This window comes from Aulonocara stuartgranti (genome assembly GCF_965226115.1).
Source record: "Aulonocara stuartgranti genome assembly, chromosome: 7".
Classification (NCBI taxonomy): Eukaryota; Metazoa; Chordata; class Actinopteri; order Cichliformes; family Cichlidae; genus Aulonocara; species Aulonocara stuartgranti.
The window spans coordinates 63,848,906-63,872,223 of record NC_138945.1 but is presented as its reverse complement, the minus strand read 5'-3'; the positions used below and the strand labels follow the sequence as shown (position 1 = coordinate 63,872,223).

General features: G+C 42.2%; 1 protein-coding gene across 3 annotated transcripts; it reads right to left on the bottom strand.

Moving 5' to 3' along the window:
* Window positions 1-5,176: 5,176 nt before the first annotated feature.
* Window positions 5,177-22,746, bottom strand: LOC309710264 (GTPase HRas). 3 transcript variants are annotated; one of them, XM_082539567.1, is made up of 6 exons: window positions 22,444-22,739; window positions 12,261-12,417; window positions 11,302-11,480; window positions 9,791-9,950; window positions 8,981-9,105; window positions 5,177-8,005 (listed from the first exon to the last, which is right to left on the bottom strand). In XM_082539567.1, the coding sequence occupies exons 2-5, from the start codon at window positions 12,369-12,371 to the stop codon at window positions 8,986-8,988; spliced, it is 570 nt and encodes a 189-aa protein (XP_082395693.1). In that variant the 5' UTR covers window positions 12,372-12,417; window positions 22,444-22,739; the 3' UTR covers window positions 5,177-8,005; window positions 8,981-8,985. The 3 variants fall into 3 exon arrangements, with proteins under 3 accessions (XP_082395693.1, XP_082395691.1, XP_082395692.1); XM_082539565.1 differs by lacking the exon at window positions 5,177-8,005 and having other exon boundaries at window positions 8,990-9,950; window positions 22,444-22,746; XM_082539566.1 differs by lacking the exon at window positions 5,177-8,005 and having other exon boundaries at window positions 8,990-9,950; window positions 12,261-12,414; window positions 22,444-22,746.
* Window positions 22,747-23,318: the final 572 nt, after the last annotated feature.

Sequence of the window (23,318 nt, the reverse complement as noted above, 5' to 3'; positions counted from 1 at the left end):
AAGAGCATCCTGAGTAGCTGCATCACTGTCTGGTATGCAAACTGCACCGTACCGGATTGCAATACCCTACAACAGATCGTGACAGCACCTGAGAAGATCACTGAAGCCTCTTTTCCCTCCAGACACTTATAGCACCTGCTCTGTCCACAGAGCCAACAGCATTGTGGAGGACCCCACACACCCCTCACACACACTCTTCACCCTGCTGCCTTCTGGCAAGAGGTACCAGAGCATTCGGGCTCTCACTACCACTACCACTCTGTACTGTACCACTGTACATGGTTGGAAATGACAATAAAAGCCACTTGACTTAACTTAGGACATTTAAACAAATATCAGTGGAAATATATGCGTATATGTGAGCCTGTATGTATACTTTTGCTCCGGTATGGATTAGAGAAAATTCAAAATAAATTCAAATGTGTTCATGTGTGTTTAAGCTTAAGAAAAATGCAAAGCCTCTAATTCCCATGATTCCCATGATGAGTGTATAGAAACTTCTGACCACAACTTTATGTGGTATCCCAAAATCATACTTATAGTCATCAATCACACATTTAGCCATCATTTATATTCTTTAGCAGGACAAGGAAGACATAGGCTATATATATTCAGCCATTTATAGTTGCTATATTAAATATTATGGGCAAAAATCAAATGTTTTGTTAGTGAACTACAATTCCATGAGAGTTATTTCAACAATAACAAGCAATGCAGGTTTAACATAGCTATTTATTTTCAATAACAGAATAAATCAGTCAGTTTTTACAAAAGATTATATTTCAGTCAGAGTCTTCCGGGTATGTGTTTACACTGATGAAAAAAGCTTATACCTATATTCTATTGACAGAGGTAGTTTTTTTCTATTTTATATCAGTTTATAAAATAAGACAGGCTTTTATAAAATGACAGAGGACCACACCCATCTAAAGTCCAAACAGCCCAGAAAATATTGATGCAGTTGAGCAACATCTTTATGAGGCACTTGTAAAGCAATGAAGGTGGTTAAAATGTTTATTGCTACCACACAAAATCAAATGAAAGGGTGCTAATTTGTGATGAAAATCATTTGAAATATAAAAATACAGCATGCTTTTTCATATCTGAAGACTTCACTATTTAACACACAGTCAATAGATACCATATCCACAATATGGGGGGAAAAACTGACAAAAACATTTCTCTCACAAACTGTTGCCAAATTGCACAAAATACTAACAATTAGTTTCATTTTCTTGCTGAAAAGGTTGCCCGTCTTCTCTTGTTAAAGACAGATATAAACTTCCATCTGTGTCTGTAAATACTTCTGGTTGTCTGTGGAACTGCAGCCAACCTGAACAAATAGAATAAATATCGTTAATCAAATAATGATCATGTCTGACATTCTGACAAGTGAAAGGTATTTTCAAACTCAATCAGGCGGATCCTCGATTATTGGCTCCATCTTATCAGGACACAAATGTTGTTGTTGACAGCATAGAGGCTTCTTTCGTGCTTGTGTGTGCTACTTACAAGAGGCTTGCTCAGGCTCTGCAGAAGGCTTCATACACACAGGAGGAAATTCTCCAAACACGGCAACCATCACCTGAACAAGGCTCATTAGGTCACACTCCCCCTAATAATAGAAGGAAAGGGTCACTTTCATGCGCTCTGGCTGTAGAGTTATGCAGCCACATTGTGTCAGTGCCAGCAAAATCAACCCCTAATCAACCCCACATGCAGCTTTGTCGAAAACAAATATTGCTTCAATTCTCACATTCTTCCACTCTCGCAGGTAAGGCAGCATGACTTCACCATTGCTGGAGATATACTTTCCGCTGAGGATCATCATCTGTTGTGTGGGTCTGATATAGCAGATGGGAGCAGTTTGGGGGTAGGTTTCCTCAATCCACAGGCAAATAGGAATGTTATATGTTATATCTTGTATAATGGCAAAGAGAAAGATATCAAAATCAGAGAGATTCTTAACCTTTCATATTTTTTGTTTGAAGTTATTCTGTTATGAAAGAGAACAAAATGGAATGCGAATGTTATTACTATTAATCGTGGCAGGAATGGTTCCGGTTAAGCTCATCAAGTTCTTTGTAGTTCCATCATTGTAAACTGTACAAAACACAGCAAAGGCAGTTACTGTTACAATGCAACGTTCCTTTTTCCACCGAGTTTACAAAGTTCGGCAGCATTGGACTGTGAACCTTACCATATTTATCCATTACGGGCACAAGGTTTCTGAAGTAAGTTAATGCCACGTTTATTTCATGAGCCACACACTTCCGAAGATATATCTTCAAAACATAAAATAACAAAAATTAAAAGGAGAATAGACAAAAAACAAACAAACACTGGAGAAATCTGTACATGAAACTACAGCCGCTGATCCAGCGATAAATGAAACATTCCTTACCTTAGGAAGCATTTTCTTAATCGTATCTTCGCTGTATGGCATGATTAAAGTTTCTCTGAGAAGAAAATGCCACCTTTTTTTTTCAATCAGTAACACTCTGTATGACTGTGTCAGACCTGTGAATGTCTGCCTGTCATGGCTTTTCGAGAACCTCTTATCTTTTATGACCCTTGAAAGCCAGGAAGAGAGAGTATGCAAATCTTCCGTGCTGAAAACCAATAACTACTCTACATGGCTTAAAGAAGAGGCATAAAAACATGAAGTGACTTGCATCATGGGTCACTGTTAGATCAATCTGCTAGCATGTGTCTTGCTTTCTGCTTCCTGATTTAGTGATGACACTAACTTATCACCGTCAAATAAATCATTTCATTCATACCATATGGGTGACTCTGTGGCACTAATATAAATAACAGTCAACTCCAGTAGTGACAGAATAGAAATAAGTTCCAAATGCTCTGCTTTATAGGGAGTGCAGAATTATTAGGCAAGTTGTATTTTTGAGGAATAATTTTATTATTGAACAACAACCATGTTCTCAATGAACCCAAAAAACTCATTAATATCAAAGCTGAATGTTTTTGGAAGTAGTTTTTAGTTTGTTTTTAGTTTTAGCTATTTTAGGGGGATATCTGTGTGTGCAGGTGACTATTACTGTGCATAATTATTAGGCAACTTAACAAAAAACAAATATATACCCATTTCAATTATTTATTTTTACCAGTGACACCAATATAACATCTCCACATTCACAAATATACATTTCTGACATTCAAAAACAAAACAAAAACAAATCAGCGACCAATATAGCCACCTTTCTTTGCAAGGACACTCAAAAGCCTGCCATCCATGGATTCTGTCAGTGTTTTGATCTGTTCACCATCAACATTGCGTGCAGCAGCAACCACAGCCTCCCAGACACTGTTCAGAGAGGTGTACTGTTTTCCCTCCTTGTAAATCTCACATTTGATGATGGACCACAGGTTCTCAATGGGGTTCAGATCAGGTGAACAAGGAGGCCATGTCATTAGTTTTTCTTCTTTTATACCCTTTCTTGCCAGCCACGCTGTGGAGTACTTGGACGCGTGTGATGGAGCAATGTCCTGCATGAAAATCATGTTTTTCTTGAAGGATGCAGACTTCTTCCTGTACCACTGCTTGAAGAAGGTGTCTTCCAGAAACTGGCAGTAGGACTGGGAGTTGAGCTTGACTCCATCCTCAACCCGAAAAGGCCCCACAAGCTCATTTTTGATGATACCAGCCCAAACCAGTACTCCACCTCCACCTTGCTGGCGTCTGAGTCGGACTGGAGCTCTCTGCCCTTTACCAATCCAGCCACGGGCCCATCCATCTGGCCCATCAAGACTCACTCTCATCTCATCAGTCCATAAAACCTTAGAAAAATCAGTCTTTCTTGGCCCAGTCTTGACGTTTCAGCTTGTATGTCTTGTTCAGTGGTGGTCGTCTTTCAGCCTTTCTTACCTTGGCCATGTCTCTGAGTATTGCACACCTTGTGCTTTTGGGCACTCCAGTGATGTTGCAGCTCTGAAATATGGCCAAACTGGTGGCAAGTGGCATCTTGGCAGCTGCACGCTTGACTTTTCTCAGTTCATGGGCAGTTATTTTGCGCCTTGGCTTTTCCACACGCTTCTTGCGACCCTGTTGACTATTTTGAATGAAACGCTTGATTGTTCGATGATCACGCTTCAGAAGCTTTGCAATTTTGAGACTGCTGCATCCCTCTGCAAGATATCTCACTATTCTTGACTTTTCTGTGCCTGTCAAGTCCTTCTTTTGACCCGTTTTGCCAAAGGAAAGGACGTTGCCTAATAATTATGCACACCTGATATAGGGTGTTGATGTCATTAGACCACACCCCTTCTCATTACAGGGATGCACATCACCTAATATGCTTAATTGGTAGTAGGCTTTCGAGCCTATACAGCTTGGAGTAAGACAACATGCATGAAGAGGATGATGTGGACAAAATACTCATTTGCCTAATAATTCTGCACTCCCTGTAGTTGAGCTAATTTAATATCATAGATACCATTTACTCATGTAAAACTGGGAAATACGTAATACACTTCAGTGATTTTCTTATACTATACAATGTTCCTTGTTTAGTCCTTCCTTCTTTTTCAGATGCTGGAGGTGACTGAAATACACAAGCCTGACCCACTATTGCTGACTTTTATTGAATTCAGTTGCAAAGTAAGCCAAATAACTAACAAGTGTGAATCCCACATCAATCAAACTTTTTTTTTTAAACCAAGGCTTCTTTTGAAAGCCTGCTCCGTTATTCACTACATGGTCACCGCCCAGTTTTCATTAATGAATGTAGGGCCCTATCGCTTGTTATCACTATAACTTAAATGTAATATTTTAATTTCTTCTAACATCTAACCATCCTGAAGGGTTTTAAAAACTACACATTACACATTAAAGTTCAGTTGTGCAATATTAAATTTGTTGTCACTGCAGTGTTTTATGGTAGAATCATGTGTAAACAGGGTTTATGATTGCCCTTTGAACCCCTTATCAGAGCTGTATTTTCTCACATTATATAGGCCTCATGCTGTTGTACACTGGGACTCTTCCTTATAAGCAGTTAAATATAAAACATTTATCAAGAATATCTATATATGTCATCAGCTTTTATTATAAGACAAAAGCAATATTAAACCAAAGCTGTCCCAGTCCTTCAACTTCACGGCAGAATACACATAGTAGCCTGCAGGGGGAAGCAAATCACAAACTTAAGAACAAAAGTTTGGTGGCGAGTGGACCAAAGCAGTTTGATCTTGACATCTTTATTCCTGTCCTGCAATACATTTGCCACATTTTCAAAGAGTAAATACATCTTAAATAGCTAAACAGTTGACATTTTTTTCACAAAATCCATCCACGCGCCCATTCCACAGTCTGCAAGGGGACAAACAAGCCCTTGAGCCCACCGAATCCTTGTGCAAAACCCCCAATGGTCCTGAAAGTCTTTGTCATGCTTGCCAGGTTTTCAGACATGTATACTGGTGGTTCACTGGCTGAGTATTGCGACAACATGATGCTTTTTCTAATGCAATGGTAATCTGAATGCATAGATTTGTGAAATTCTATGGTATTATTATATCACGGATGTACTGTTTAAAGATTAACAAGGATACCACAAGGACTGTAATTACATACTACAAACTCCACGCTCCTTTTCCATTGAAATGTCTGAGTACAGTGGATGAAAAATAAAAGCTGGGTACAACACAGCCAAAAGTAGGGCCCCTACGATTATCCCTCAAATAATGTAAGCAATATAAATTGTAAAATCGAGGCTTCTTTCAAACAGTATCAAGAGAGTCAAACACATTCACAGTTCATATCCTTCCTCCAAGCAGAGAAAAGAACACAAAACCTGACCACCATCATCCAGACAGTAATTAGACTGGTCATATTTCTGTAAGCAATGGTGAGAGTGAAAGAGAGTTCATTTGCATGTACAATATCAATTAGGTCAAAAAATAAAAACACTGTTTCCTTTAAAAGAAGGACAATGGCCAGATAAAGTTTGTCATCTGTTACATCAGAGCTTTGGATTTGAAGCAACAGGCTTGTAGTGTTTAGGACTCGGCACATTTCGACACATGCCCAATTCAGTGAACTACTATAATCTAGATATAATCTGTGCTAAATGCAACAATTTAGTCAAATCACTATCACATGTTCCAATGTGATAGAACTGAAATGTCATGAATATTTGATTATGACAAATTGGCTTATGCTGGGTTCTCTCTAAAGTTCATTACTACAGAAAAGCCCGTCTGTGTAGTGTTTTTAGGGACCTGTCTTTCAAATTCTGTACAGCGCATGTCGAAAGTCAACACACTCGTGTCTTTTTTTTTTTTGCACACATAGTTAAAACAAACAAACAATTCAGCAAACTGAACAGATGACCATCTCGCTGCACACATGAGGTACGACCTAGCTAACAGATAAGGCAAAGTAAACACACATCAGTCTTTTTATTCAGGCAGCAAATTAATCCGGTTACGGAGCGCACAAGCCTGTCTGTAATAAGAAACACAAAACAATGCACTCCCATATCCCGCTCCTTACACCTGTTACACACAATAGTCCCACATATACAGTAAATATGGTTCTGACATGACTAGCACCTGACTTGATATTGTTCCTTTGAAAAGCTGAAAGTGGCAGATAAAGCAGAGCAGTGTGAGGATAGTCTGGTGTGTGGAAAAACTGAAGTTTTACTCTGAGGCAGGACTTGTGCATTACACTTTGCAAAAACTAACTTATGACATCTATTAACCCTGGTTTCCTGGACTGATAGATATCCTCCGGGACACCAATTCCTGAGCCTTTTCGTCCACAAGGAGTGATTCTTGCAATCTAAAAATAGCTGTTGTACACCATACAGCTACTAAAATGAAATGCAGAGACTTTTTGCATTGCTGTTTTGTTTTTTTTTAATCGACTCGCTGCCAACTTTAAGGTATTTATCCCATTCTACAGGCAACCTATCGTGCTTTTGCAACTGCAAAGATAACAACAACTACATTTTCATGCACGGTACCTCTCCTTCTTAAACAAAAAGTAAAGCAGAAAAATAAGTAGTCATGACAGAGGGTATATTCCCAATACTTTGTAATTTGGAAAGTAAATTATTCTATTGCACCAGAATCTACGTACACTAACCATTACTATTATTATTCCACAAGACGACTCGCAATGAAACATCTGTAAAGAGAGAAGGCAGCGGTAAGCCATCTATCTAGAAATTCTCCATTCAAGAGATCTAGTCCAAAAGGATCTTCAACTACCTCAGGCAGGTCAAAAAAATGTCAAACCAGGTGCCAGCTGAAATAAGCACTTTCAAAACTGCCAATCAAAAATAAATGTTTCATATCAAATACAAAAATCAAAGTTGTTTTTTTTTTGTTATTTTACAGGTAGGCTAATTGATAAACAACAAAAAATACAGTCTTTCCCATGTCAGCATCCACCCCCTGTATCCAGTTAGAGCGCAGGGATTTCATTGCCATTCAAAAGAAACCAAAGGCAGGTAGGGTGAAGCGGGAATGGGATGGGTTAGCATGAGAGGTGTTGGGTTAACTAAAAGTCAATTCCAGTTCTTTCCACTGAAGTCACTCATTCCTTCCAGCAGCTAGGTGGGGGATGGGGAGTGGAATCAGGCTTTTAAGGAGGGCGGAGGTGAGATACCCGCCCCCCCAATTACCAGTGTTGAGACTGAAAACAATAAGTTAGCAGGAAAGTTGTGGAGCTACCCAGCGATGCCACATTGCAGCTGACAAAGAGTCATTAGTGGTGTTGCTCACAGGTCGATGTGGACCAACAAAAAAGATGGGGCTGGACCAGTCTAGTTCCGCTAGCCACTTAGGCAATAGTCCAATATTCCCCTTTCCATACAAGTCTATAGTTCAGTCAGCCCTGATGGTTTCTGTCAGGGCTTTTGTTTCAATCATCCTTTTGTTGGAAAAGTTTTTGTTTTCATCGTTGGGTTGTTTCATCTTCCAGTCCTTAAGTCCATGCTGCCACTTTGTGCCGTAGCGTTTCTCAACATGTAGCAGTGAGCTGGGCAAAGAAAGTGACACAAGATATAATTAAAGTTTTAAAACTCAGATTGTTTCAAAAGTGCTTTTTTTTTTTTACAATGAGCATCATCTACACAGAGTTACAGGTGGTCAACAAATGAATGGTGAAACCAACAGAACAGAGATATCAAGCTCATTTTCCATGTTTGACCTTAAGTGGGCCAGACCAGTGAAGCACCCCTTTCTGCCATTGCAAGTACTATGTCTCAGTTTCTCTGCATGATAAAGAAATAATTCTATAGTAAATGGAAGAAATCTGTCAGCATGACTCTTTGGGACTAAATTATAAGTAATAAATGTATCAAATTACAGAAAAAGTAGCTCATTGCCTTTTTTATTGTAAAAGGACTATCTACAATGGAATTTTATATTGTAGATGGTGAAAAATCATAGACATTTTCTTATTTAAATGCTCACCTATTTGTTAATTACTTTAGTGTAATATGAAGTTTTTTATCGGAAGGAAAAATGGTAAAACTTCAAAATATATGGCCTTTCCAAAGCTGTCCTGTGGGCCAGATCGGAGTCTTTGGTGGGTGAGTTCTGGCCCCTGGGCTGTATTTTTGATACCCCTGCAATAGAGCTTTGGGCTACCATGTGCTTTGATCGCTCAGGCTCTGGAGCTCTGAGAAAATATTTCCAAAATTTATGTGTGACTCTGGTGCTACCTAACATATCAGTCCAAAATCTCCCTTACATGTTCAGTTACAATAGCATATAACATCATTTTCATACTCATCAATCAGTGGCTGCTTGTACTCTATGGTTGGGGGCTTGGAAGAGGCCAGCTCCCACCCTAACAGGATAAAGGTGAACAACTTTGTATTAACTTGTAATGATATGTCCCTTTAAAGGTAAACCTTCCCCAAAGCCAGTGAATTCCATCATTCCATGCATTCACAACTTAGCTTTGCAAACTGATTTGGTGACCATTACTGTGTATATAATTTCTCACCTGCATCACGACACCACACAGCGACAGCTCATACAGTCTTGACCACTCTCATCGGGTGGGTTCAACTTCCTCAACTTATGCTGCCTGATCTCTCTAACCAGTGTGTAGAAGGCATCCTCTACTCCCTGTAAACACACGCAAACACACAGACATACAGAAAAATCCAGGCACTTAAAACACTCCCTTTCAAGGCTCCCATATTAAATGCACGTCTTCTGATTGACAGCAAAGCTTTTAGGTGTGCTCACCAATTGGCAACATTACCATGACAACCTTAATCATTGCGTGCACTGAGAATTATTAAATACGTTGTCAAGAAATCATGATGACTAAAAAGACTGCATTTCTTTACTTCTTGCATTTCCTTTTGAGTGACAGATATTCTGCAGGTGTAGCGATGAATGCGAGTATGTATGTACCTACATAATGTGTCACAGTGAGTCACAGACAGTGGGAGCTGTGAGGCAACTGGTCCTTATGAGCCCTTTCAAATACTGTAGCTCTGTTCTCAAGCCAAGGTAACCTGGCTATGAGTCACTGCCTGCAGCATAATAAAATGTTCCCAGCAACACAAATCACATCATAGCGCATGGTCTGCTGTAAGATGCGCATGAATATTTTTGCAAAATGTGAAATTACACAGCCTAAATAAGAACACTGACATAACCTGCAGATAACATAATGATGCAGCAAAATTAGTATATGAGGAATTTTAAAGATCCAAACACCAATAAAAGAGGCAGGACACGAGAAAAGTATTCCTCTGCGGAAAAACTTTATGTTGCTCCTTACTTTATGTAAACTGCTTACCTGCCGTGTTTTGGCAGAGGTCTCAATGTAGGGGATGCCATAGGAGCGAGCGAGCTCATGGGCTTGCCTCGTGTCCACCGTGCGCGCAGGGAGGTCACATTTGTTTCCCACAAGGACCATGGGAACATCATCGGAATCCTTAACACGCTTAATCTGTTCTCTGCGTTGCAAAACAAGAAAATTGAAAATTTAGTTTATTTCATTTCCTTATTATTATTTTTGTTCCTTGATACATCCAAGCACTTTATTTAGCCACAGTTACATGTCTGTTGGCTGAGATCCTCCCAGCATCATCAACAGCTCCACCCCTGGAGAACCAACCACCCGGGGAACTTTAGGACCCAGAGGAAGAGCTAGTGCCTACCGGTGCTGGGCTGTGCTGCACTGCTGAAGGAGGGTGGGTGGGTGGGTGGACAACAGGCAGGCGGCAAACAGCATTACCTCATCACTACAGCAGCAAGTGCCAAATGCCATGCAGCCAGGGGGGACTGAGTGAGAGGAGAGGGTCAGATCACTCCATCAGCCCAGCCTTTCTTCTCAATCAGCCCCAGTATAGCCTGCAGTACAGTCAGCCAAACCCATCTGCAGTCAATACTGCCAATGGTAATTATGACAACACTTGCTCTGAGTTTTGATGTCAAAGCAAACAAGTTACCCTATCAAACCACAGATACTTGTATACCTGGTATTAAGGCGAGTGCTTAAAGTTTAGCTTTAAAGAGTTGTGGATTGGTCTTTATTTGGTGTTTTTGTACATGGATGAACACTGCTCTGCCATGTAGCGCTAGTCAGCACTGATAGTGGGGGGGAAAGTTTTTGTGGGTTTTATTTCTTGTCACAAACAATTGTTGCCTGTAAATACAGGCAGCAGATGTCTAGATAACTCAAAACATTTAACTGGGCACTGAGCCAAAGTGCACTGCATACCTGTATGGTTTAAGAGCAGTTATGCTAAAGCAGGGTCCAAAACAGCTGAGTTGCAATGGCAACAGGCCAAACAAATGTACATTTACACACTCTGGAAACCTGTGACTTAAAGTGTAGCCTCATGCAAGACCAGCAAGTGGATGCCTAATGTGATGAGAAAGAAAAAATGTGGCAAAGAGAGAAAACACTGTCACTTCCAGCTGAAACTATCACCCCCACCCTCCCTTTCTCCTTCCCTGTCCTTGGGAGCGCTACCTCTCCCTGCTTCTCTAATTGAGTCAGGATCGATTTCATTGGCATCGTGCTGTAAGCCTCCAGTTGGGAGCTAAGCTTTCTTTAGCCGTGTTAAACGCTACAGCATGACATCATCAAGTACTGCAGAGAGCTGGCACACACGTATATAAAGCCCTTTTCCTGCAGACCCCACGGGAGTCCCTCTAACACACACTGCATATGCACATCCAGAGAAGCTAACAGACATGATTTAGCACCGGAGCTCCACCCCAACAGGCCTACGGTCTGGCCAAGAAATACAGAGGTGCACATTTTCCAGTTCTCTTTCTTTGCATTACTCTTAGACACACCTATACTGGTGAATGTCCTCAAAAGACTTGGTATTGTTGATGGCGAAGACACACAGGAAGCCCTCCCCCGTCCTCATGTACTGATCCCTCATGGCGCTGTACTCCTCTTGACCTGCAGTGTCCAGGATGTCCAACAGGCAGGTCTCCCCGTCGATCACAACCTGCTTCCTGTATGAGTCCTGCAGAAAAAGACAAACTTGCACTTTTAGAGAAGTGCTAAAGACATCACACAAAACTGATAGTTCACCTTAATGTAACCGGTGGTCCATTGCAGATTCTTACCCTGGGTCACTCAGGGCAAAGAAGTATACTATAGGGACACTATGTCAGTGACTGAATGTTGCTTGACTGTAATCAACTTAGGTTACTTTGTTAAATTCCCTCCTCACTTTCAGGTCAAATGAAAATCAAGAGATCAGAGGAGCAGGGTATCAGAGCCAATGTTTAGCCTTCCAACATGCAGTCACAAAAACATGGGAGTGCTGTCCCTTTGTTTGTTAGAGCATAGGGGCCAGGAATGCAAATACACAAAAAGGACATTGTCTGGCCAGAGGCAGGCGTGGTGAGAAAGAGAGGGATAGAGAGGGAGAAAAAGGGGAGAAAAGACAGGAGAAGACATTCTCACTGGCCTTCCTCTTTGCTCTGCAATATATTCCAGTGTCTTTTTCCTCAGGAAAATATTGAGTAAAAGGTGGAGAAAATGCTTTTCTCTTTTCTGAAATTATGGATTTCTTTCAAGCCTTGTCATTTGGAGGATTGCCACAGAAGTTAATTAATTAAAGTAACTTGGTTTAGACTGTGTGGTTGGACATTTATATAAAACATCTAATTACGCAAAGACTGCACATGAACCATTTTAAAGAATGTCGCAGAAGCACACAACAGTTCAAGGGGAAATACTTCATCTAAAGATAACTGCTGCAGGAATAATGTACAGAACACGTAGAAGCACGTCATACCTCTATTGTGGGGTCATATTCATCCACAAAGTGGTTCTGGATCAGCTGTATGGTAAGTGCACTCTTGCCCACGCCTCCAGCTCCCACCACCACCAGCTTATACTCCGTCATGTTCGCAGCTGCAGCTCAACCACACACTCACACACAACCACCGCTGCTGGAGAGAGGAAAAGGTGCAGGTTAGTATAATGACCAAAATAAACATGACACACAGTTTTGACAAGCACGTGTCAAGATTGACGTGTCCTCAATTGGTGGTACAGACAAAACATATGACAATACCATTAATGCCCACTGGTGAGAAACACGAGTGGTTGTGTATGCTGAAGTGTGTGCATGCAGTGGGGGCTGTAGTTGAGACCCTCAAAGGGGAATGTGAAAAATGTGCTGAAGGTACTCAATGTTCCAGTCCTCTCCCGCTCAGTGTTAGCAGCAAAAAGTGTGCATGAGAGGGAGTAAGAGAGAAAAAGGAGGGGCATCACACTGGCAGATAGATCCATATCACTCAGGGTTTAGATTACTGAGGTCTACCCTCGACCATACAGGGACAGTGATCCAAAAATAAACAAATACATATTAATAAAGATCAAATTGAGTCAATACTAGAACATTTTTAATAAAATAATTCTAAAAATATATTTAAAACTCTTCCACTGTTTCATTTTAACGATGAGGTAAATCACTATCTACGAGACTGTTGTTATGAAGGATTTCTTGTTGATTCACTCTACAGCGATCCATCCAGGAGGGTTACAATTTTATGACCCCCAGGTGTGCCTGCAGTTGCCCCCTACGCTCCACCACATCCACTTAATATGTCCAGTCGATGTAACGTGGTCAAGTTAACCATAAATCAAGCCATGTTATTAAAGAAATACGCAAGTCTCGCGAGGAAACATGCGCGATATCAATTTTACAAAATGTACAAAATGGTACAAAATGGCGCCGGTGAGGTCGGCTGCCGTGCTGGATGCTCTGCCCTAACTTCTCCACTTTTTGCAGTTTTTCGTCACTTTTTGCTATATCTGCGATAATCTTGCATGGGCATCATGCAAAACACACAAATCCGCTACAGTAGAGACACTTTGGTTTCTATTGGTCTGCAGTACACGAACATTTCACCATGTTTAACTCCGGACCCAACCTGGCCAAAGGAGATCCTGAGAGAGAACAAAGGACGCGACCCTAAGCGACGGCCTCGAGGTAAAAGAGCCGGCATCAGGAACAGGCTACGGGCTCGCGCACACCGCGCACCCATGCCCAGTATCCTGCTAGCCAATGTTCAATCCATCGAGAACAAGCTTGATGACCTCAGAGCCAGAATCAAGTTCCAGAGAGACATTCGGGACTGCAACCTCCTCTGCTTCACCGAGACTTGGCTGAACCCAGCGATACCAGACCACGCCGTGCAGCCGACGGGGTTCTTTTCGGTTTACCGCATGGACAGGACAATGGAGTCGGGGAAGAAAAGAGGTGGTGGAGTGTGTTTGATGGTGAACAACAGATGGTGCGACAGCACAAACATCTCCCCACTCACACGCTCTTGCTCGCCCAATCTGGAGCTTTTGATCGTTAAGTGTCGCCCTTTCTATCTCCCTCGGGAATTCACTGCGGTCATTGCCTGCACTGTTTACATTCCGCCTCACGCGGACTCGGACACTGCCTTATGTGAGCTACATGAGGCTCTCACACATCAACAAACACTTCACCGAGATGCCGCACTCATTGTTATGGGAGATTTTAACAGAGTGAATCTCAAACGGACATTTCACAACCTTCACCAGCACATCAACTGCCCCACCCGGGGCACGAGGACATTAGACCACTGCTACACCCCGTTCAAGAACTGTTACAAGGCTCAGCCCCTGCCGGCATTTGGAAAATCGGACCATTCCGCCATCTTCCTCATACCTGCTTACAAACAAAGGCTAAAGCAGCAACCACCAATCAGGAGGGAGGTCGCTCGCTGGACGGACCAATCGGTGGCCGCGCTGCAGGACGCACTGGATGACGCAGACTGGGACATGTTTCGGCGCAGCTCTGATGACATCAACATGTTTACGGAAGCGGTTGTGGGATTTATCGGGAAACTAGCGGACGACACAGCAGAAAGAACTATCATCCGAACGTTTCCCAACCAGAAGCCGTGGGTGGATAAAAACATCCGCGACGCTCTGAGATCACGCACCGCTGCCTACAATGAAGGGCTTGTCTCCGGTAATATGGACCTATACAAGGCTGCGTCCTACAATGTGCGCAGCGCGGTCCGAAAGGCAAAGCGGAGCTACGGGGAAAAACTAGAGTCACAGCTACGACAGTGCGACTCTAGGAGCCTGTGGAAAGGACTGCGGACTATAACGGACTATAAACGACCAGCTTCTTCAATGATGAATGCAGATGCTTCACTGGCTGATGAGCTGAACACGTTTTATGCTCGCTTTGACGCCGCAGCAATTAAAACAACAAACGGCTGTGCGCGCTCGGAGTGCACCAGTGAAGAAAATGCATTCGTCATCACAGAGCATGCCGTGAGGAACACCTTCAGGAGGGTGAACACCAGGAAGGCAGCAGGACCAGATGCAATCCCTGGCCGGGTCCTTAGAGCCTGCGCTGATCAACTAGCACCGGTGTTCACGGAGATCTTCAACCTCTCCCTGGCCCAAGCTGTGGTTCCCACGTGCTTCAAACGGTCCATTATTGTCCCTGTTCCAAAGAAACAACAGCCCGCTTGCCACAATGACAACCGTCCAGTAGCACTGACTTCAATTGTGATGAAGTGTTTTGAAAGACTGATGAGAGATCACATCACTTCTTCACTTCCTCCCACCATCGACTCACTTCAGCTTGCTTACCGGACTAATCGTTCCACAGACGATGCCATATCTCACCTGCTCCACACATCCCTGAGTCACCTGGACACTGGCAGAGGGAATTATGTTAGGATGCTGTTCGTGGACTACAGTTCAGCATTCAACACAATAATTCCCTCTAAGCTTTTCACCAAGTTGACGGATCTAGGACTCAGCTCATCACTGTGTCAGTGGATCCTCAACTTCCTCACAGACAGACCCCAATCAGTGAGGGTAGGAAAACAAGTCTCCCCCTCCATCTCACTCAGCACTGGAGTGCCTCAGGGCTGTGTTTTAAGCCCCCTGCTGTACTCACTGTACACTTATGACTGTGTAGCCACATCCGACACCACCTCCATTGTTAAGTTTGCTGACGACACTGCTGTTGTGGGCCTGATCTCCGACAACATCGAGACGGCCTACCTGGAGGAGATTAGGAACCTGGAGACCTGGTGCCAGGAGAATAACCTCCTCCTAAACATCAGCAAGACTAAGGAGCTGATCGTGGACTTCACTACAAAGCAGGCGAGGAATTACAAACCCCTCATCATCAGTGGCACGCCAGTGGAGAGAGTGGACAGTTTCCGATACCTGGGTGTCCACATCACTCAGGACCTGTCATGGTCCTGTCACATCAACACCCTGGTTAAGAAAGCCCGTCAGCGTCTCTTCTTCCTCAGAAGACTTAGAGACTTCCATCTGCCACTGAAGGTGCTCAAGAACTTCTACTCCTGCACCATCGAGAGCGTCCTGACGTCAAACATCTGCACCTGGTTTGGGAACAGCACCAAGCAGGACAGACGAGATCTGCAAAGGGTGGTGCGCTCGGCAGAACGCATCATTCAATCAGAGCTCCCTGACCTGCTGTCCATCTACACCAAGCGGTGCAAGTCCAAAGCTAGGAAGATTATGATGGACCTCTCCCATCCCAACAATGGACTCTTCTCACTGTTGAGGTCTGGGAAGCGCTTCCGCTCCCTTAAGGCCAAAACAGAGAGAATGAAGAGGAGCTTCTTCCCCCAGGCTATTCGGGGCCTGAACCAGGTGTAGGACTGGACTCTCCCAACACGTCACTATAAGACTGGACTCTCACACACGTCACCACACGCACCACCACACATTTCCTATAATCCTATAATTCCTATAATTTATAATCCTTATCTTTATAATCTCTTCTGCTATTTGCACATTCTTTACTGTAAATTCCTAAGTTAATTTGTAAATTTTTGTAGTAAATTGTAAATATTGTAAAACTTTTCTTCTGTCATTTAATGGTCGGGCATTGTACAGCTACAAGCATTTCACCCCCATGTCATACTGTGTATGGTTGTGTGTGTGTGACAAATAAAATTTGAATTTGAATTTGAATTTTATGTTACCTGAAACGGGCACACTCAAACCTACATAAATTTAGGAGAAATGATTAAAACTGGGAGAAAAACCAAGTTATTCAAATATTAATGAGATGTTTTTCCAGTGTAATAGATTTTTGCATGCTTAAAAATGTGGAAAACTTGCGTATATTACAATTTTGCTCATTTCACCACCAAACTAGGTGAAGCTGCAAATATTCATGTACAGACACAAACCAGTGCAAAGACACGTACCCACAGGTCATCTTCCCCCACCACAGCGTTGCTGGCCAGTAAAATTCCAGTGTTAAAGAGAAAGTAGTCATATGGTTTTTCTGTTATGTTCTGTGGCAAAGTGAGACTCATTGTATGGACAGCTGACCACAAACTCACCAAATATGCAACCTAAAAATGACCAAATAGCTTCTGAGTAGAAGACATGATGAGTTAGATTTATTACTGACTGATATGAACTTGTTGTGCTGGTTTTATAACATTAAATCGGCTACAAATCTATGACTAACAACAAGTGTGCTGGAGGCCCATTGTAACTACAGGACTCTACTATGGTTACAGTTTGACATTGTAGTAATAATGAGTGGAATAATAATGATGTCATATCTGGTTAAAGACCTAAGAGGAAAGTAACTGAGAACAGTTATAAATGATAGAAAGCCATGTGTCTTAACAGAAGCATAGTTTCACTTTCTGTTTGACAATTTAGACCAACAACCTCTAGACGCCACCTCTACGTCAAATATCTGTCTTTCAAACAGCAAAGCCTCGGTTGTCATAATTGTACTATACAATGAATCTAAAGTGTATATACAGTCTATATATAATATGGGCTGGTTCAAAAAAAAGGGAGGGTGACCTTAAAGGGAGAGCAGCTAAAACAGCTTGTTTCAGACAGTGAGCCCCCCAGCATGAGACAAATAAGACTCATTTTGAACCGTGACTAATGCAAAATGACTCTGATAAATATTCAAGGTGAAAACTCGTATATTATAAGTCCTCCTAAACAAAACAGTTCACTATTAACACTAACTTTACTTAACACCCAGTGTAACCCTAAATCTCTCTTCCTCAAAAGTTTAAACTATGTCTCATTTAGCATAAAAGACGGGCACATGTGGGTTAAACATCTCCACATGCTCATTAATAGTGTCTCACTTTGCTGAATGGTCCTGAAGAGGAAAATCATTAACCTGCACCACCTGCTGCAGTGTATAATCAATCTGTCAGGATTTCATGAGCAGCACAGTTCACATATGCTCTTTTACCTTCCGCAGGGAGCCGTGTGTCATCCCTCATATAAAATGCACTCTTTGTTATAGCTGCTACACAAACTACTTGCGCGCTTAAGAGTGTAAACATCAGGGCTTCAGTTGACCTGAGCAGTAAACACTCACGCCCTGTCTCTTGTGCTTTGACTCCCAAAGGAATGAAAGTACAAGCAATAGCTGGGGTGAATCTTGAACTCTAACAGTATAAAGAGAGAAGTAACAGGTGGCCTGTCATAAACACAGCCTGTGGTCAGTTCAATAACCGGACAAGACACAGAATTTCAAAAGAAAATGAAACATATAAGGTCAATTTAGCTGTGGAGAGGAAAAAAATAACAGACGTTCTATATTTGTCTCTGGGTGTGGTGTTGTATTAATAGAATCTGCATTCTCAGAAAGAAAAAAAAAGTCCTGTTTGGGTTATTTGTGTCTGAGGCTGTATGTGCCTGTGCTGTTAGGACAAACTAAGATTAACCAAGACTGCAATAATGTTAATGATTGAGAGACAACCAGACTTGCTAAGTTGAGGACACAGTCATTTAACTGCTCTCATTCAATCACCATGATACGCAAGCACACAAACGCACACACTCCTGCATCCCGTAAGCCACTGCTTCACCTTAATGGAACAGGTAGCTCTGAGCACCATCACCATTACCAACAACGACCTCCTTGTCAAAACACCCTCGCTGCTATAACTCTGAAACACAACAGGAAGGGAATTATACTGACCCCTCAAACTTGTGGTTAAACATTTAGCTTCCTTTTCCCTCAGTGTAAATAAATCAGCCTGGCTGGACTGCAGACTCTGGTGGAGTAGCAGAGCCAGTCTAGCTCCTTAGAGCCCCCTCTAACTAAATAAACAGCAGCTGTGTGGCGAACAGAGACTTGTGTGGGGCAGGCAGACGCTGGAACACCTTTGGCTGCTGAAACTCCAGACAGGGCAAGGATCAACAATAATAGACTCATCGGCAGTTATTTCACGTTTAGTGTGGACACAAGATAAAATGTTCAACTATAGACAAGTCATTTAGATCAAAGATTTGATATGACTTATTCCAGTTCACTAAAAGACAGGATGACCAATATGCCATCATACAGGATGAAACACTTGATGACTAAAACTGAATACTCAACCATACTGTTGGTCAGCTGTTCCACGTATTCGCTCTGTTTTGTCATATCTAAACATTATTGTTAATCAGAGATTGATCAGATGCCACAAGCCTCACTGGTGAGCACTTGTGCATCTTAATTTCACTTGCTGCCTCACAATTAACAATAAAAGCACTGTTTTTCACAGAATTGGATTCTATTTGTGGCAGTAGCGGCCTGGACAGTTAGCCAGTAGGGAAACTCAAGCCTGAAAGAGCTAGATGGGGTCACAGCACTAAAACTAAAGAAGCTAAATCATTCTGGGTTGAGATTTTTTCGAAAAAATGAAATGTTGCCAAAGCCTATGAGAGATTCACACAGAAATATGCATGAAATGCCTCCTTTTTACCCGATATTCATCAATATGGCAGTGATAACTCGTGCGCTGAACTGATTAGTATGACGAATTTAGGCCAAACAAAAACAAAAAAAGATAGCTACATAATCGAATACAGCATCATACACAGTTCTTCAACATTTAACACACGTGGTTACAGCATTTTTTCTACATAACCAGATCTCTAGTGTACACCTGCCAAGCCAGTGATATTTACAGCCTAAAAAATGCAAATTCAACACATCCATGCATCGCTACTGGGAGTTCAGAGGAGGGAAAGCAGACAGCCGTCTTCTCTCAAACTAGGCCATGTCAGCTGCTGATTAATAATCCTCATATACATATGGAGATGAATAGCAAAATCAGTCACTGACACAGACAGTGCTGCGTTTCTACAGCCACTTGTTGTCAGGAGGGGCTCATACTGAGCGGGTCTTTGTGTAGATAGAGAGGAAAGACGAGGACACAGCCTCTGGAGGTCAAAATCATTAGTACTTGCATCAATTTCATCCACACTCAGGGACTAAGCAAAAGAGTGTTTTGTCTGAGCTCTCCTCTACACACAGATGGGTATGTTGGGTATAGCTGTATCAAACACAATATATCCCCATCTTCTCCTCTGCAATCCCGAGTGGAGTTGCTCTCAGCGTATGGTTAAACTCTGCTACCTTTATTTGCACACATGTGAAAACTTGCATTCATGATGTGGCAATTGTCTGTGTCCTTTTTACACACGGTGTACATGTGACCAAAGTAATTATCCTACAGCAGGGTGACTTTTGTTAGTCATTCAACAAAAAACAGTAATGAATCTGCCACAGCTGTCACACAGGCCGCACCTATCTCATTCCAAAGTTCCCAAAACCTTTGTAGAGCAGCTCTCTAATATGATCAAGGGCCACTATTTAGCATGTTTGAGTTTAGGGTTATTTATAGTGCACCACCGCCGGTCTGAAATTAACAGTCCATTTTGAAACCCTAGAGCCTCGCCTGGACCAAAAGGATAATCTTACATGACAGCTTACGGAGGGTGCAAGCAAAGAGCAGCAATTCAAATGGTAGCAGGAGAGTTCATTGGCAAGGGAGAAGACTGCTCTCTATATATACACCAAGGGCATAACAAACACAGAAGAGAAGAGTCTAGCAAGAAAGTGAAAAATATTAAACATAATGAAAATCCTCCAAGCCAAACTTCATTGCATCTTTTTCATCTTCTCAACACACGTGACACAAGGAGCTAGGTACATGGATGACCGTCTTCCTCAACATGCACTCTGGTCTCCATTTAAGTGCTTAATTGGTTAAAGGCTCCATACTGGCAGAGCCACAAGCCCACTGCAGAGATAATAGATTTTTAATGGAGCTATGATGGTAAGGAGACCCTCTCAAGGGAGGTGTCACGGTCAAATACGGAGACTCCGAGACCCATCCTAAAGTCTCGATAACCACCCCACCCTCCCTCTGCTTTCCAGTGACATCATTCTTCTAAACAGCATCCAAAACACTAAGTGTTTTCCACCAGCTTAGGAATGAAGCGCTATTCTTCTCTCAGGCCAGTGAAACACAATTACGTGAAGACATTGGTTCAGATTTTATGAAGTTGGTAGGAGGGTCAAACTGACTACAACATAGTTAAAAAAATTTACTCTTTTCTCTAGAATTTAACACAAAGCTGAATTTGGTTCTTTTAATAAACCATTTCTTTCCAAATTTCTAAATGTTTCACTATCTAAAGAGGCCTTTTAGCTGTTCTGAAAGCCACTAGCCTCTAGTGACCTTTTCCCTACTGGGTCATCCTTTTAGTTTGTAGGACAGGGTGACACAGTGGAGGCAGCAGCAGAGATAAAAAGAGCAGCTGACCTCCACACAAAAGCCTGCCGGTTGGAGGAGCTGCAAGGGTTATCATTAGACACCTAACACCCCCAAAACTCTAAATGTGGGCTCTGGGTAAATCTCAATGAGTTGTTTTAGTTCATGAAACAATGTGAAAGCAAAGAAAGCATCTTCTGGGTCACATAAAAACACCTAATGTCCATTCAACCCCCCCACACACACACACACATCAATACTAAAACCCAGCAGGGAACGGTGTTATTCGTAAAATTTTGGTTTTTAGAGTCACACTTACTGCTTGGCTGCATAAAAACCTTCAAAGGAAAAAACGAAGACACATTGACCTCACACCTCAATCACTGGACCACCTCCAACTGTTTTCCAGCTGACTTGCCAAAACGCTACAGACACCAACACCAATATTTACTCACACAGAATCGCTGCAAAGCCTCCTTCTCGTAGTCATATAGACTGATGCACATTCACTTGCATGATTATGACTTTCACAGAAGATGCTGTGGTCAGCGAACGTGACGATGTGGCGGATTAAAAAAAGAAACCGTGTACCGGAAAGCCCCAGGAAAAACACACGAGTGAAACACTTTCTGTTGTATTGCCTAAGAGGGCACTCATTCAAATGTTTGATACTACTTTGAATGCTGAGTGCATTTAATTGTTTACTGTCCAGGAGCTTCTATGGCCATTCGCTGAGTGTTTGGTGCTGTCTTTGTAAATCCCTTTCACCTTACTAGCCATTTTTTTTTATCAGATACGAGACTTGAAATGATCATCTTTGTGAATGCCTTGTAATGGAATCTCACTTCCGCAGTGATAGCTTTTATTCACTGTGACGGGGCGTCACCCTAGTTGTCTCTGACGCCACTATCGAGACCAGCAACCTCACAGCCTGCTCCAGTCTTTTCCTTATACAATACAAAAGACAGAGGTACATTAGCATCTATTGCAATGGCACTTGCAAATGTCTTCGGTTTCTCTTTCAAAGTGAGGTAAAGCGGGGGGAAATCCTGGATGGTCATGTTATCCCTTTATAACCAAGTTTTAACACCCAAACTCAAGGAAGACCGCTTACCAAAAAATATATAATTGGCTTAAAACAGTCAGGGGCTGGGAGGAAAAATCATTCTATGTAGGCAGGGTAGAAAGAAGGCTGAGTTCTAAGCAGGATAATGTTCAAGCTCGCCGGGCGTGAATTAAAAAATGTTATGATAGCTAGCTAACCTGTTTTTCTGTAAGGACCGCAATCTCCAGCGGTGCCCAAATAACTGAAAGCACTTAAGAGAGGACATATTTCTCGGTGAGGGGAAAAAACCCGACATTTTTCGTAAGCAAGGATGTGTACAGTATACTTACAACAGGCAGAGGTCTATTGGCGACAGGAGCGGCGTTTCTACCGGAGAGGAAGAAGAAAATCTTTCAATTGTTTTGCTTCTCCGCTGAAATCGGAAAAAAGCCACAAAATATTCCGAGTCTCTTTCCCCGTTTCTTCAGGTATTTGCGTCCTATTCACTGTAAGAAACGGTGTAATTTTAAGTAGCTAAACTGCACCAAGGCATTCATTGGTCCTGGGTCCTATAATGTGCCCGCGTTGAACAATGTGCTTCCCAGAGAGAGCGGAGGGGATGAGGAGAGTAGTGCCCACGCCCAGCTCTATCAAACATAGATCCGCCCCGGTTACCAAGCATGTTACCGTGGCGTTCTTGTGCTGTCGGATTTTTGGCAACTCCACTGTGAAGGCCACTGGATCTACACATTTAAGCGCTAAATCCGAGTATTTAAAGAGGCACGTAAATCTGAATTCATGCAAAAACCTGAAAGTCATGAATGCCAAGTTAATTCGTTTGACAAACAGGAACGCTGTCTTTTTAAAAAAAAAAATTACTATTATCCATCTCTACCCAGCATAACCCTTCGCCACTCTGAAAAGTAAGTGCCACCCAAACAGATGACTAGCAGTGTTTTGGTTGAGAATATCCAAAGTTTAAAAACGAATAAACTAAATCACCAAAACTTCCCAGACATTATGATTGTTTTTCTATGTGATGACTCAAGGTTGGGAACCGGTGATAGTTATAAAGGTAATGTCGAAATTATGTGGTAGGGGAGAGCAGGCGTGATTGTAACACTTTTTGTTTCAGTAGTTACAACTCAGTAGGATGTAATTTTGAAACAAAATACCGTTATTGGTCCACTCCAAGTAGTAATGTTTCTAACCTTTTCATATTCAA